Here is a 16,090-nt window from a genome sequence, read left to right on the forward strand (position 1 = left end):
GTGGCAGGGACAGTTCCCGCATGGGGCTCCCTGAGGACTCGCGTTCTCCCAGCGGGGGCTCATAACGTGCCCCTTTGTGCCGGTGGCTGGAGGAGAGGGGAAGCTTTGACGTCAGCCCGGGAGGAATTCCTTAATGCCATTGAGGCCTCCCTCGCCCTCGCTGCTAATTGCACTTTATGTAATAGCTGCAGCTGGGCTCTCTATTGAGAGCGGGCTAAGGCAGGGACAGCGCCAGCGGGGACCCAGGCAGCGCTGGTGGCTGTGGGGCACACGGCCCCGGTGTCGTTGGCCATTGGGACTCTCTTCACCCCATGGCTCAGCCACCCCTTCCCAGCGTGTATCCACTGTGGGCTGCACCCCACGGGTGCGCGCAGAGCCTGGTGCCCGCTGCGTGCCAGGGGGACAGGGTGGGAGCTCAGCTGGGGAAGTCAAAGGTTGGAGGGTTCCTGCAGCCTGGGGTGCCCGGGCTGAGGGGTGGCCCCCTTCCCCTGCCTCGCCTGCGTGATGGTCTGGCACCACAGTGAGCTTGGAAGCAGTAATAATGATGGATGGGGTTGGTGTCTAAGGGGTAATTGCACTTATCGGAGATGAGCGAGGCAGTGGTTTATCCTGGATTCGGTATTTGATCTCTGCTCTGCTGGTGGATCTCCCAACACACCCTCGCAGCATCCTTGGTGCTCAAGGAGAGGAGCACCAAGAGCTGGAGGCTGCTCCCTCATGCAGGCACCCAGAGGTGCTCACCTCCTCTTTGGGGCGCTACTGGCATTGCCTCAGCCCTGGTTCACATCCCCGTCACCCCTCTGCAAACCCCGGCATGGAGACCCTCACCCAGGCACCCATCGGGACACCCGAGCCAGGCACACCGGGGAGTGCAGTGCCCGGGGGGGGGGCGGTCCCAAGGAGGAGGAGGAGGAAGATGAGGAGGAAAGGGGGGGATGTTGGCACTCATCAGTGGGAAAGCCGGCCGGACCCCAGGCATTCCGCCCCCCCGCCCAAGCTTAGGCCCGCTAAAGAAAGAGCTGGTACGGGGATAAAATGCTTCGCATTCCTGCGCTGTCTCCGGGGGAATTTCGACTGCTCTGCATGAGAAATGCTCCTGCCCCCGGGGGCAGCGCGTCTGGAGGACAAAGATCCGAGCGGAAAAGCTTAAGGCGGAGCAGAGGCAGAGCCGGCGGCAGCTCCGGGGCGCTGGGGCTCACCTGGGTACCGGCAGGGACTGCACCAGTGATGGGACAAGGGGTGATGGGCTCAGACTGGAGCAGGGGGAGTGCAGGCTGAAGGCAAGGCAGAAGCTTTCCCTGTGCGGGTGCGGACAGGCAGGGACAGGCAGGTTGGCAAGGGCAGACCAGAGCATCCCTCTGCAGCCACCAAAGGCACATGAGCCGCAGCTTGTGGTGACACCGGCCTTCAGGAAGGGCAGTGTCTGTGGATGCTGTGCTTCCTGGTCCTGCGGGCTTCTGAGCCCCATACACCCATGGGGCAGCCCCTCAATCTTCTATGAACCCGTCAGCCCCCATCTCAGCTCCACAGGGAGGGGAAAGCCTCAAGGTTACCCCTGAACTCCATGTTGATCCCCGTGGATCCGGCTGCTCGTGGCCAATCTCATAACCTAATTGCACATTCGGAAACAAATACTTGTCTGGGGCTGGGGTGAAGGGAGGCTTTAAGGAGGAAAATGAAGAGGAATTTAATTAAGGGCAGTGCTGGGAATGTCTCTACCACAATAAAGATAAGGAGGATCAATTGCTTCTTTCCTAGGATCAAAGGGAAGGGCTGGAGGGGGAAGTGAGGCTGTCGGGCAGCTACAAAGCGCAGGGGAGGGAGGGGAAGGCGAGGGGAGAAAGGCACAAGAGAAAGCAGGAGGAAGACAGAGATGAGGCAGGACCGATGGTGGCGTGCCCAGGGCTGCCGGGACCCGCGGGTCCATCGGAGAGTGGCAGAGGCTGGGGGGCCCCGCTGTGGCCAAGGCCACCAGGGAGGAGCAGGGGACGAGGCAGCACCGCCCGTCCCCTTCAAACGGCCTCTGCTCACCCAGCCAGGCACCAGCTCAGGCCGTGGCTCGGCCGTGCCTTCACGAGGCTGCGCAGGTCGCAGCGTACATCAAATGCAGCGTTTGGTGCCCCGCAGCAGGCTCCAAGTGGCCAAAGGCACTGGCCAAAGGCTCAGACCCCTGCTGCTGCCCCAGCTCAGCACAGGGCCGCCGTTATCTTGCGGGGAGCAGAAGGCTCTGAAACACCTCTGCCAAGAGCCTTTTGTGCACCGCGAGGGAGGTTCCGTCCCGCAGCCCAGCGCCATGGGGGAGCTCATCCCGTGTCTCGCATGGGAACGGAGCACAGGACCGCTGGGAGCTGCAGGGGAGGGCGATTTCCCAGCAAATCTGGGTGCTGTGAATGCAAAGGAGCACCCAGACAGGTTTGCTGGGAGGGCTGGACCCGGCCGGTCCCGAACCCAGGAGCTGGTACCCAGCCAAGCGAGGCAGCCCCCATGATCCAGCGAGGCTGCGCTTTGCATCTCCAGGCACCCGGGTAACTGTGCGAGCTACTGATTCCAGTTCCTCCAGGTGGAATGGGAACACCAATACCCACAGGACCTACCAGGGAGTTTGCCACGGGGCCTGCTTCTTGCTCCCGTGGTGTTTGCATAGGTGGGGACACCATTGCCATGGAGGAGCAGGTTTGCATCCCCAGCTGGGAACCTCTGCCCCACGTGTGAGCCACTGCCTGAGGAACGGGCTCGTCTCTTGCCTCACCTGCTTGTGCACGGAGCCAAACCCGCACCCGGAGGAAGCGGTTGAGCCGGCTCCGGTGGCAGCCTGGCACCGAGACAGCATCGGGGTGTGCCAGGGCCCCACTGTGCTCGCTGGGTGATGCTCAGCGGGGCTGGTTCAGTGTCCCCATCAGTGCCTCCCGTGCCTGCTCTGCGCATGGGGGAAGGCCCTGAGGAGCACACAGGGGTTTATTGCCGGATGGAGCCCTCCACGCAGCCGTGCTCTGAGGATGGGGCTGTGCTGGGCAGGATGCTCAGGCAAAGGGTGAGAGCATTTGTGCGGCTTTCACATCCCATCAGCTCCTGGCGGGATGGAAGCCAGGGCAGGTTTGAGGGGAGACTGAGCTGAGCTCTTAGGCAGAAGCTCTTCCCTGTGAGGGTGCTGAGGCGCTGGCACAGGGTGCCCAGAGAAGCTGTGGCTGCCCCATCCCTGGCAGTGCTCAAGGCCAGGTTGGACACAGGGGCTTGGAGCAAGCTGCTCCAGTGGAAGGGGTCCCTGCCGGGGCAGGGGTTGGAGCTGGAGGAGCTTTAAGGTCCCTCCAACCCAAACCAGGCTGGGGTTCTGTGATTCTATGGCAAGAGGTGGTCCCTTAGGTGAAATCCCTGCTCCGTGCTCTGCCCCATCCTGCTGCAGCCCCAGTGCATCAGGCTCTGATCTGGAGACATGGGCAGAGTCCTCCTGGTTGGAGAAGTCCTGGGAGCTGCCCCACTGAGCAGCACCACCGGGGCCCAGAGGGGCCCAGGGGCTTCAGGAGGTGAGGTCCAGGATCCCACGTGTAGGTCTCAGATGTGACGCAGCCATTCCTCATGCTCCAAGGAACAGGATCAAAGTTCCCCGGTGCTGCTTTCTCCTTCTTCCTTGGGCTGCTCCGGCCTGCAGCAAAGTGCCATTGAAGATGGGAGCACTTTCATGTGGGGATTTCTCTCCTTCAGATCTTCAAAGACCTGCAGCAATCAAACAGGTCCCTGCGCAGGCATCCTAAGACAGAAAAAAGCCCCACTTTGAAAGCATCACAGGCAAAAGCAGCAGCGGGACTTTGTTGTGTTAATTGTTCTGGCTCCACGTTAGGACAAAACGCCTTAGAACTGGTGCTGGCTCCGGGCCCACGGGCAGAAAAGTGCTCCAGAAGGAAAGCTGAGGGGAAGAAAACCACCAAGAGGAGATTCCCACCGGAAGGAACGGCCGGAGGTGGCTGCTGGGGAGATGACAGCCAGCGGGCGGCTGATAGCGAAACCCCAGAGTACCTGGGGCATCCGCCTGCGCATCCTTGAGCTGCTCCGTGCCCTGGGCATCAGCAGGAGCTGGCTGCTCGGAGAACAAATGTGGCTTTGCCACCGTCTCCTTTCCAGCATGCCCACGGCAGGGGTTGGAACTGGATGGGTCCTTTCCAACCCATTGTGCGCTTCTCTGAGAGGGGTTCCGTGCACAGCTGTTAAAGAATCACAGACTGGGCTGGAAGGGGCCCTCATCCAGTTCCACCCCTGCCGATGCAATGGGGAGCAGAGCCCCAGGATGTGCTTTGGGTCACGGGATGCGGCTCCCTTCCCAAGCCGCGTCCCCCCAGTCCTGCTCCTCCTGCCCTGCTCCGAGCCCCAAATATGGGCCCGGCTCATCCGTGCTCCGGCACAAGCCCGGGCAGGAGCGGGCCCGCGGGGTGACTCAGCTCCTGGTGCGGGGAAACCAGCCCGGCCGGGCAGGACCTGCTGGGAGTGGCGCTGGAGCCGCTCCTGCTCCCCAGCCCTGACCCAAAGCACCCCTTTTGTCCCCCAGTTCTGGGCGCACGGGCACTGGGGCTGCTCGGGGATGGTGCATGGGGACCAGCACCCACCATAGGGGTGCAAGGGACCCTCCAAGCCAGCCCTGAGGGAGCACAGCCCTGCTCCCACACCCCGAGGCAGCAAACGCAATGGGGCCAGATGCCCCAAAGATGGCATTTTCTGAGCAGAAATGCTGCTGAGGTCATTGTCACCCACTTCAAACCCCCCCCCCCCACCACCACCGCCACCACCAAGTGGGATGGATGGAGCTGAGCAGCCCCCGGGAGCTCGGGAAGCAGGAGGGAAGCAAAGAGCTTGAGAATCCTTGGGATGAAAGGGCTGGATAAAAGAGAGCCCTTAATAATAGTGGTGGCTTGAAAGGGGGGCTCAGCTCCCGGCTGGAGCAGGGGGGGGGCAGCTGCCATACGGGGGGCAGCGGAAACCAGGGCTGGGATGAAAGGAGCGTTGCCAAGGGCTGGCTTGGGAATGCCGGGAACAGGGGCACGGTGCGGAGGGGGGGGTCTCAGGGGTGCCTTTGGGCTGAGGCTCCTTCACCCGCTCCTCCAGCCTGGGGCGCTCCGCTGGCTCCTCAGCCCTGTGCATCCCCCAGCTCAGCACGAGGGGAGGTTTTCCTGCATCATTGATGAAACCAGACCACAGCACCCCGGGATGCTCCGGAATCAAACCAAACAGGAGGCTCTGCCCCTCAGCTGGAACCTCAGCCCAGCCTTGGGATGCTCCATGTGCTGGAGCCACGCGTGCTGCAGCCCCCACTTCACCCTCAGCACCCACAGGGCACAGGGACTTTGCCCTGGCTAAGCTGGATGCCCTCGGAGCAGCTTGGAGTTTCCCAATAGCACGGGAAGCACGCAGGGAATGCACAGTGGGGGGCAGAGCGTATGGGCCTCCCACGGCTTCAGCCATGGGCACAGGGGCAGCATTCCTGGCAGGCAGCCCTGCTTCCGTGCCACAGGATCTCCATGGTGGAGACCTGGAGCATCTCCTGGTAACTCAACTGGAAATTGTTCCAGTGCTTTACAGAGCCATAAAACTGGTTTTGACGGCACAGGAGAAGGAGAGGAGGAAGGAACGAGGGGGAAAGGGCTGGAGAAGAGGCAGCCCCTGGTACCTGTCCCAGCCGAGCTCCAGCTCATTCATTGCCCTCTGGGTCAGGGGCTCAGGGCTGGCACCATCACTGTGCTGGGGTGCCCCAGCAGCCTCCAGCCATCACCTTCCTATGGGTGCTGAGTCCCCAGGGAAGGGATGAACCACATCACAGCTCAGCACCGCACAGGTTGGAGACACCCATTTAAGCTCATACAGTGCATGGAGGTTGCACATGCACAGAACACGTGTCCAGAGTCACAGGGAGGTTTTGCATCCCATAGGACGCGTGTTCAGACCTAACTCACGCTCAGTTGCACTGGAGTGAGAGCCAGCCCCATCCCACAGTATGCTGAGCCAGGCACCAGCACCCATCCCACCTCCCTGTCCCCCCTGCGCTGCACAGCAACCACAAGAACAGCTCAGGTCCACCATTTGCTTTGAATTTAATGGGTTTTCTCAAGACCACTTTGTAGGGAGGAGGGAAAACCACACCCTGGAGAAGGGAAAGGGCCAGCGGATACGTGGCAATAGTGCAAAGGAGCTTCCACATGTGGCACATGAGACGACAGCACAGACACCTCCACCCCTCCATAGAGAGCCTGCCGGAGGCTGTGATGGAGCCAGACACATCCCGTGCTGCTGCAGTTCTGCACCAAGGTGGGCAAAGGCAATAAATAAAGTGGTGCCTCCCCAAAGGCACTTTTGTTTTCCTCCTTTCACCATTAAAAAGCAACAAAACACCCCCCCCCCCCCCCAAAACCCCACGTTGGCATCAGTGTTCTCAGACCGGGGTCTTGGCCAGATCCAGTTGTGTCTCTCAGTGCAGGAGGGGGAAGAGCCAGGGTCGGGGCAGTTTGGACGCATTGCCAGTACATCCCAAGAGCCCAGAGCCCTGCAGCAGCTTCCAGCCCTCCCTAGTACCCTGCTACATGTCCAGCTTGTTTGAGGTATATCACCCACCCCATCGTTACCTTGTGCAGCCAAAATACAGTGCAAAGACAAAAACACCCACCCAGCCCCCTGGTTTCACCCTCCCCACCATGAGAGGAGCCTGCTTGCAAGGGGAGGATGGAGCAAGGAGCCTCCGGGCCCGGCAGCCCCTCCAAGGGCGATCACTTGGGGCTTTGGTCCTTTTGATGTCCTGGGGCATCCCCATCCAATGCCCCCGGCCCCGCGGGGCACAAGGCTGCGAGGTGAATGTGTGGGACGCGGCTCAGCACCCCCAGGCACGCACAGCACCGCGGTGGGAGGTGCCCTCAGCTCAGCTTCATGCCGATGGGCACGGCCCGGCTGTAGAGCTCGGTGACGCTGCCGCATCCGGCCAGGGCCGCGCTGCTCTCTGCCAGCGGGCTCCGGCAGTGGGTGACGGTCCAGCGGCGCAGCCTGCGCCCTTCCTCCGCCGCCTCCTCCTCCTCCTCCAGGCGGAGCAGGCTGTCGGCAGAGACGCAGCCCCGCATGCCCCTGCTGCCGGCGGGGATGCGGGCGGGCAGGTCCAGCTGCTCGAAGGACTCCGTGGACAGGATGCTGTCCTCGCTGACGGCGCTGGACGGGCGGGCGCGGGGCGCCTGGGGCAGGGGCACCTCACTGAACCCCCCAAAGCCCTGCCCGGGGGGACCCTCCGCCTCGGCGCTGCCAGAGGAGAACTTGCCGTTGTGCTTGAGGATGCCCTTCCTGCGGGCAGGGAGACCCTGGGCGCCCGGCTCCGGGGAGGGGGTGTCAGCAAACACGTTCCCATCGAGGTCCAAGCTGGCTGCATCCAGGACATCCCCAGACTCGCAGCACTCCAGGGATGAGTAATAGCCCGACTCCCTCGTCGAGGGCTTCTTCAGTATTCCCTTCTTGGGCACGGCTGCGGGCACTGCTCTGGCGGCCGCGCTGCCAGGCAGCATTCCCGAGGGCAGGATGCAGGCGAGACCCGCAGCAGCCGCCTCATCATCCTCAACCCTCGCCTCTCCCGTGGGCGCTGCTGCCGGGGGGCCGGGGCCGGGCACCTTCTGCTCGCAGGAGTTTCTCTTCTTCAGGATGCCCTTGGGTCGCTTGAGGATGGACTTGGAGGGGTTCTCCAGGGCTGGGGCCACCTCCTGCAGCGCGTGGGAGACGTCGTTCTCCTTCTTGGACTTCTTGAGGGAGCGCTGCCGCTCCAGGGCTGCGCCGGGCAGGTGCTGCTTCAGGAAGCATCGCACCTTGGAGCTGTTCTCCAGGAGGGGCCGCGAGGAGCGGCGAAGCCACTCTGCCACCGTGGCCAGGGGGGAATCGCTCTCCCGCAGCAGCTCCTGCTCCCCAAGGGGCACTTTGTAGCCCCAGTTCACCCACCAGTGCGTGGCGATGTCCTCGATGGTGGCGCGGCGCTCCGGGTTCACCATCAGCATCCAGCGGATCAGCCCGCAGGCATCTGTGGAAGGGGCAGGTCAGGGGCTGAGGAGAGCACATGGAAGGGGACACGCACACACAAGGTGGGGGGGGATCTGCCTACCTGAGAGCTTGGTGGGCTCCCGGTAGTCCCCACTCGTGATCTGCTTGACCAGAGTCTTGTAGTCGTGGCCGTCGAACGGCATCGTGCCATGGACCAGGATGTAGAGGAGGACACCCAGGGACCAGCTATCCACCTGCCGGGGGGACAGATGAGCCTGGAGAGGGGGCACAGCAGGACCAGGCTGCCCCAGGCCTCACCCTGGCTGCAGGACCCCCCTAGCAGCCCCAAGGGAGGGCTGTGACCAGTTCTATGAACCAGTGACTTCCCCAGGTGCAAGCAGGGAGAAGACAAGAGGTTCCTGCACACAGGGGTAAGGCATCGCCTACCTCTGGGCCCTTGTATGGCCTCCCATTGATGATCTCGGGGGATGCGTAGAGGGGGCTGCCGCAGTACGTCTGCAGGAGCTTGTCCTGCTGGTAAACGTTGGACAGGCCGAAGTCTGCAATCTAAAGAGATGATTTAGAGCCGTTATCCACCAGCATCACCCCGAGGGTCTCCAGCCCCAAGCCTGGCTGAATCCAGGGCTGTGCTTAACACCCTGGTGTGCTCAGGGAGCAGCAGGAACCCGGCTTCCCACCCGAGGTTGCTCCATTCCACCCATGGGAGCTCTGTGGCTCCATCACCAGCACACTGCGAGCAGAGGCAAAGGTGTGGTTACAGGGAGAGCCTCCAGCTCCCTCACAGCCACCCGAGGCTGCTTCAGCCCCTGTCTGCTCCACTTAGAGCTTTCATCATCCCCCTCGCACCAGCGCCTCACAGCGAGCAGAAGCTCCGAATTCCCAAGTCATCCCTTGCAGAGACAGAGCCCCGCACCCTGTCCATCACCAATGCCAAGCTGTGGCTGTGTCCTTCCTCCCTGGGAGGCTGCACGCAAAAAGCATCACCCAGGGCCAGTGAAGCTGGGAATCTCCCTGGGAGAGCCCTTCCTTATCCAGCCGGGCAGGTTTTGACCTCACTGTTCAGACTTTGCCCTCTTATCAGCAGGCACATATAGACGTTCTGGTGTTACTGGGCAGCACTGGGGCTCTGCAGCCTCTCTGGCTCCACTGCCAGGCACAGACAGCAGGGACAGGGACCAGCACCCTCCTGGCTCCCCGTCTCCTGAGTAAAGAGCATTGCAGGCTGATGGCAGCAGGCCCGGAGCTGACAGATGGCTCTCCACAGCTCCGGGAAGCACGTGTCCTAAAGGAATGGGGTGTTGTGGTCACCCCCTGTCCGTCCCCAGTGGGCAGCATCCCTTAGACCCCTGCGCTGGGTGACACCGATGGTGGCCAGGCTCTCACCTTGATGTTCCCATTGGCATCAAGAAGGATGTTCTCCAGCTTCAGGTCCCTGTGGACAATCCCGTTCTGCACAAGGGAAGGGGGAGCAGAGGTTACTTTACAGCATGTTTGAGGAAGGGAAAGCCAGGACACGCAACCAGGACGCGGTGACAGCAATCAGAGGAGCAGTAAATGCCCCTGGGTGCGCCATGAGGACGAGCTGTAAACCACATCCCAACACGGGTGCTACCAGCTCCCGGTGCTGTCGGGAGCAGGGTGGCAGCCCAGCAACCATCAGCACCGCATCCCAACCCGCCCGCTGCAGCCCTGCCTGGAGCCGGCCCTGCTGGGCCCTCCCGGTGGGAATGGGGTGGGAAGCCGGTGCTCACCCACCTTGTGGCAGTAGTAGACGGCTGACACGACCTGGCGGAAGAAGTGGCGCGCCTCGTGCTCCGTGAGCCGCTGCCGCTCGCTGATGTAGTCATAGAGGTCACCCTTGCTGGCGTACTCCATCACGATGACGATCTTGCTGCTGTTCTCAAACACTGCCAGAGATGGGGATTAACCCATTAGAGGGATGCTCCGAGCTCCCAGCACAGCTCTGGGATGAGCCCTGAAGTCCTGCGTGGCTCTAACACTTCCCACCCCACTGCCTGTCCCTCGGTCCGCTTTGTGGAGCAGAAGGTGCTGGGGGGTCTGCAGGAGGGGATGGCCGGAGCTGTCACCCTCATCCCACAGTGCCACCGGGGCTGCTGCAGCCATAGGAGAAAGGCTCTGCTCTGCCAGAAGGGGACCAAGACCCGTGGCTCTTCACTAGATGGAGCCCTGCCAAGGGGAAAGGCGATGGAGCTCCTGGTGGGCACAGCCATGGGGCCCCTCCTGTGCGTTCCCATTGCTCCCACACGCTCAAGCCAAGAGCTGTTTGCAGAAAGCTCCCTCGGTATTTTCAGCTCCAGCAATCAGTGACTCAGCCCCTGCAAACACAGCGCAGGAGCTGCCAAGCCACTCACTTTTGTTTGGAGTGCAGAAGGACTTTGGATACCTCACATACACCAGTGAGGTGGCACCGGCCACGTTCCGGCCCAGCACAATGAACCTGGGCAGATCCAGCCCCATGAAGAGCACGGGGCATGCGGGGTTTAAGCAAAGACTGATCCAGTTGGGATTTGCTCCAAGTCTGGTCCTATCTATAGCTTGAGAAGTTCCCCTTTGGCTGGTGTTGCCCCACACCTCGGGAATGGGGCAGCCCTGGCCATAAAGCCAAGCTCAGCAGCACCAAGAGCTCTCCCATCACCCTGTGGGTTGGTTTTCCTATGCTCCAGGGAGGGAATGAGGATTCCAGCACTGAGATCAGCTCCTGCCTCAGGCTAAGAGCACAGCTGCAGATTCCCACTGCTCCAGCACTTTTGTGGCTGGGATGAGCATCCAGCACAACCGGAGGAGCCACACACAGCACTGGGGTTCATGGGGACCAGAACCCCACTGCAGCACATCCCCTCACCAGCTTCATGACTCAAAAGGCCACGTCATTGTCTGGAATCGGCTTCCCTCTCCAGGCAGGAGGGGATAGGATGGGAAATGGCTATTTCTGGAGCAGACATTTCCCCTCGAAGCTGCAGGAAAGTGCAGGGGGGACACCGGCAGCACTGAGTCACCGGACACAGCCAACAGCTTTGGATGAGCAGGGGGAGGAGAGCATGAGAGTGAACCCCACTGCAGATCCTGCTCTGGTAACCAGCCCTGGTACCCAGCCCTGGGATGCTGCTGGAAAGGGGAGGAGAGGGAAGAGGAGGGCTCTCACCTTCATGGACAGCGATGATGTGGGGGTGGTTGAGGGAGGACATGATCTCAATCTCTCTCCGGATATGGACAAGGTCCTGCTCATCCTTGATTTTGTCTTTCCGGATTGACTTAATCGCCACCTGCGGATGGGAACACGCACACAGGGTCACCCATCTGCCAGAGGCAGGAATGTTGTGGCTTCCCAAAGCCTGGTGCCAAGCAAGAAACCCACCCTCTTCTTTTGGGAAGGGGCTCACAAGCAGGACATCAATGGCCCAGCTCCTCCATCAACTCCAATGAGCATGAACTTCAGCAAATAGGGTTTTAGACTTCCCAAGGGAAACCTGCTGCCCACTCCTCCGAGAGGAGCTCCCAAGCCTCCTCCCGCAGGTAGCGAGGCCCTGATCCTCGTTTATGTGCCGTGGCTTACAGGAACCGTGTCCCAGGCTCCAGCCGCCGCTGGACCGCAGCCAGCCAAAGGAATGTGACCTGCACACATGACTTGGAAGATAACAACAACAACAACGTCTTCCCTGGGTCAGGAAAGTGAAAAGGAACGAACCAGGTTTTGCTTTCCTTGTAAATGCTTATTTCAAGGAGCTGATTACGGAGAGGTAGGAAAGTTCGGGATACAGAGCTCCCTCCCCGGCACAGGACTAGGGGAGACCCAGCGCTGATGATGCAGCTCCTTTCCAAGCTTTTCAAGTTATCCTCTACAAGGAAATTGAAAGGGGAGGAGAAAGAAGAGTAAAGGCTGGAGAATAGATGCCTTCTAATCCTCATTCAAAGGGGCTGGGGAGAGACAATGCGCTCCTAGGGTTGAATTTACAACTGAATCCAGCAGAACCTCTTTTATTTCTACCAGGCAAGAATGCAGAACAGCATTAATCCTGCAAAGGGACCCCCACGCTGGTCTCCCAGCAACGGGGAGAGGGGCAATGGGCACCCACCAGCCCCCACAGTAGTGATGCTCATGGCTTCACTGCACAGGGACCTCCTCCAGCTTTGGCTGTGCAGGATGGGTGCTCAGCCGTGATTCCCTCTGATTTAGGGGGGTTGGAAACCTCACTCCTTGGAGCCCACCAAGCAGTAAAAGGCTTGGAGCAAGGATGCAGCCTTTGCTAAGCCAAGCCCATTGTACCCACAACAGGATTCCAGATGCTGAAGCAGCAAGAACTCAGCCACTGCATCAGTGCCCTCATGGGAGAAGGATGTGCCAGTTTTGAGGGCTCAAATGGGCACAGGAGAGGTGACCATGGGATCCCTTTGGCCTCAGAGCACATCTCTGCTTGCACTGGCCAGGGCAGGAGGTGCCCCTTGTGCACCACGAGAGCATGGTGCCTGCACCTTACAGCTTGAAGTAACGAAGCAGGACGGACTCCGGCCAAGGGAAGTTCAATAACCCAGGCCCAGGTTTCTGTACAAAGCAATACTGAAAGTGCTTAATAGCTTCTCGAAAGCCAGCTATTCTTTTCCATGACCTTTGCGCTAAGTGAACAGGTTAAAGTTTAACAAGCTTTTCGCTCCTGACCCCCACCAGAAGCCGGCAAAGCCTTTATGCAGCAAATCAGCCTCTCCTGCCCTCCCAAATTCCTCTTGGCTCGCTCTATTCACCTCCCTTCTAGGGCTCAGCATCCAGCCCAACACATTTGCTTGCTGATCAAGGTGCTCCTGCACACCCGCTGCGGAGCCAGAGCTCAGGGCAAGATCCACAGCCCATAAAAACCCCGGCGGCTCCAGGCTGCCGGCGCTGGGAGCCTCGGGAGATGCCTTCGGCTGCATCCAGCCCAGCTGGAGAACGCCCTCGCCTCTGAGCCTGCAGTCAGTGACCTCCGAGGCAGCCAGAGCAGGGCTGCAGCAGCCGGGAGCAGGTCTGGGGCACTGTTAGAGCCCAGGGCTACCCTTGCTGAGTGCTGCCTGTGTAACGGGCAGAGCACAGAGCGAGGGCACGGCACCGTCAGGGTCCGCATCTACAAGAGACACTGAAGCAGCCGCTCAGGGGGGGAGGACGCATCCCTGCAGGGAGGGTGGTCCCTGCCATCCCTTCCCTCCCCAGGGATGCTGAAAAGCAGCTTTGTTCCAAAACATCCCCTGCCCAAGAGGGCTGACAGCAGAGCATCTCCCCTTGGGACAGAGGAGGCCATGCCTGCCCATCCTGGAGGTGGGGACCAGCCCCAGCCTACACAGTGCCTTCACCACCAATGCTATGAGAAGAATCTCCTGCAGGAAACAGCCCCAAGAAGTCCCATTGTAGGAGCCTGGAGAACTTGAAAGTACTTTCCAAGTCAAAGAGGCTTTAATTAAAGTTTTGGGGGCAGAACAGGTATTTTCAGCAGCTGCTGAAAGATGCATTAAGCTACAACCCCAGGCACCACTTCAGAAGTTGTTCCAGATTGCAAAGTGCCGCATTTCATGCTCCATGAAATATGGATTACAACCCACTACGGAAGAGACCAGGGTTCACCCCTTGCTGGAGATCAAAAGAGGCTTTGCTGCTTGGGAATATTCCAGGTGCTGCCTTCCCCTTGACACCACACGAGCCCACAGACACTGCAAGTCCCACAGGGCCCGGATGCTGCCATGCAAACAGGTACACAGGGCAGTTTGCACCACCATGGCACACGATGCTGAGCCTTCAACCCGAAAGGTGCAGGGAAAAAGAAGAGGAAAAAGGAAAGGGAAACAATCCACTTGATGCTTCAGGGACACAACAGTTTTCTAAGGGCACACATCAAAAGGCGTGAGCATCGTTTCACCTAAAGGCTTTCTAACCACAAAACGCGGTGTTTTCAGACAAAGAATGTTCATAGAAACCCCCCAGAATCAGCTGTCTGGTCTTTCCTGCAGCTGACCGACTGATCAGACACATCTTACCCTAGCTAAGTCCCGGTGGGTTGGTTCAAATTGAGAGGGAAAGAAGCAAGCTGAGCAGGACAAAGGTGGTTCAATATTCACTGCATCTGACAGGGGCAGCTTCTGATCAGCCAGAGGCAAACCCCATGGATGGAGCGGCTCCAGCTTTACAACCTCAGCCGGTACCATGGGATCCCGTGAGGGGTAACCGGCGGAGGTGGCACTACCTGCTCTCGCACCTCGGTGTTTGAGGAGTGAAAGCCACTTAAAGCAGGAGCAAACAAGCACCCCGCTCCGGATAAACTGCAGATTAACCAGGTCCGGAAACACTGAGCGCTCCAAGAGAGAATTTGTGGGAAGAGGAGAGATCTGCGGTTAAACCTCCTGCTCCTACCCGGCCAGCCCGATGAGGCACTCGTTAGTCAAAGCTGTGACTATCTCCTACTGAGGAGTCACTGGCCTGCGTGTTCAGTTTGCAATACAATAGCGCAATGCTGCTGGTCAAAGGAAGCCCTGTCCTGGGGGGCTCCCCCACGCAGGCAGGTTTTCCTGCAGTTCAGATTCCAGCTTTGTGAGGTGCAGGCGGGGAAAGGCAAGACTTCTCACCCCTCCCGAGGGGAGGGACCCTTCTAGGGCTGTGGGTGGAAGCTGCATTTCAAGGCCCCGATTATGCAGCAAAACAGCAGCTTCTTCCGAATCGGATCAGCTGCTGGAAGCGGTGGATGCGACTTAATGACGAGCTGTGGCGTTACACAGGAAAACCTCTCAGGTTCAAGCTGTTTCCCTTGCCGTGCCTCTGCAGCGTGTTAGTGGCTTGATCTCACACCCTGCTCTGCCCATCTGAGCCTGGCTGGGCCAGTCTCACTGCTCACAGTGAACCTCCTTGCTCACCCATGCCCTCAAGACTGGTGGATGTGCAAGTACCTTTTGTGGGGTCCATCCCACACTGCTGCGTGCTGGGGATGGAACAGAGGCAGGGAAATCACAGCCACTTTCCCCTTATGCCCTTGCAGATCCCCCAAGGACAGGGTTGCTTAGCTTCAAAGCCAGGTTGGACGGGGCTTGGAGCAACCTGGGCTAGAGAAAGGTGTCCCTGACCGTGGCCGTGGATGAGCTTTAAGGTCCCTTCCATCCCAAACCATGCTATGACAGCAGCACCCACTTCCCGGAGCCCTCCCTCCACGCTCCCAGCACTGCACCACTTTGCTCTGGGCTGAGCCGCGCATCACACAGAGCCCCCTGATTCAGAGGGGCCGGGTGCTGCTGGCGTGCGCCAAACCCAGCCAAGAACCGGGGCGAGAGGAAGGGGAAAACCCTTCAGACTCGAGAGCCGTGTTTGCTCTGGGCTGCCGGATGTCTGCGGGCTCCTTTCACCAGGAAGCCCGGCGCGGTCAAGTGGGTGAGAGGAGCTGCGGCCCCCGAGGTGCTGGGTCCTCCCGCACCGCTGCCTCCCCGCACACTGCGCCGGGGTGGGGGGGAGCGGGGCCGGGACCGGCTGCGGGGCCGCACTGGGGCTAGGGAATAGGGGTGGAGGCACCGCGGCCGCGCTGCTCAGCGCGGGGGATGCCCAGAAAGCCCGCACCGGCTCCCCAGGAGGATGCGCGGAGGCTGGGAAGGGGATAAAGGCTCCTCACCAGCTTCCCGGAGCGCTCCCGGGCTTTCTTCACCTTCCCGTAGGTTCCCTTCCCCAGCGTCTCCAGGAACTCGTAGCGGTGCTTGAGGTTGTGCTTGTGGTGGTGCCGCTTCACCGCCTGCTTCTTCATCAGCGGCCGCGGGGACTTGGTGAGCTCCGCGGCCAGCGCCGCCCCCGCCGCCCGCTCCATGCCCCGCTCCTCGCCCGGCTCCGGCCCCGGTGCCGGCTGCACCGCCCGCCCCAGCCGCTAAAAGCGGCGGCGGCCGCGCCCCCCCCCGCGCCCATTGGCCGCAAGGCGGCGGCCGCCCCGCCCGGGAGCCGGTGCGAGGAGCGGGGGGGGCCGGGCTGCGGGGACCCCCCACTGGAGGGGGGAGCCGAGAGGGAGAGCGCAGAGCGCGGGGATAAGGGGGAGCCGCAGCCCGGGGTGCGGGGGGGGCACCCACAAGCTGAGTGCGA

General features: G+C 60.8%; 1 protein-coding gene across 1 annotated transcript; it reads right to left on the reverse strand.

Annotated features, from left to right (window-relative positions):
* Positions 1 to 6,057: 6,057 nt before the first annotated feature.
* NUAK2 (NUAK family kinase 2) lies at positions 6,058 to 15,870 on the reverse strand. The gene is made up of 7 exons (XM_065698468.1): positions 15,636 to 15,870; positions 11,168 to 11,288; positions 9,760 to 9,911; positions 9,388 to 9,453; positions 8,431 to 8,550; positions 8,105 to 8,237; positions 6,058 to 8,023 (listed from the first exon to the last, which is right to left on the reverse strand). Exons 1-7 carry the CDS (start codon positions 15,822 to 15,824, stop codon positions 6,888 to 6,890), a joined length of 1,917 nt encoding a protein of 638 aa, XP_065554540.1. The 5' UTR covers positions 15,825 to 15,870; the 3' UTR covers positions 6,058 to 6,887.
* Between the last annotated feature and the right edge of the window lie 220 nt (positions 15,871 to 16,090).

The sequence above is a fragment of the Lathamus discolor genome, chromosome 19, assembly GCF_037157495.1.
Source record: "Lathamus discolor isolate bLatDis1 chromosome 19, bLatDis1.hap1, whole genome shotgun sequence".
Taxonomy (NCBI): domain Eukaryota; kingdom Metazoa; phylum Chordata; class Aves; order Psittaciformes; family Psittacidae; genus Lathamus; species Lathamus discolor.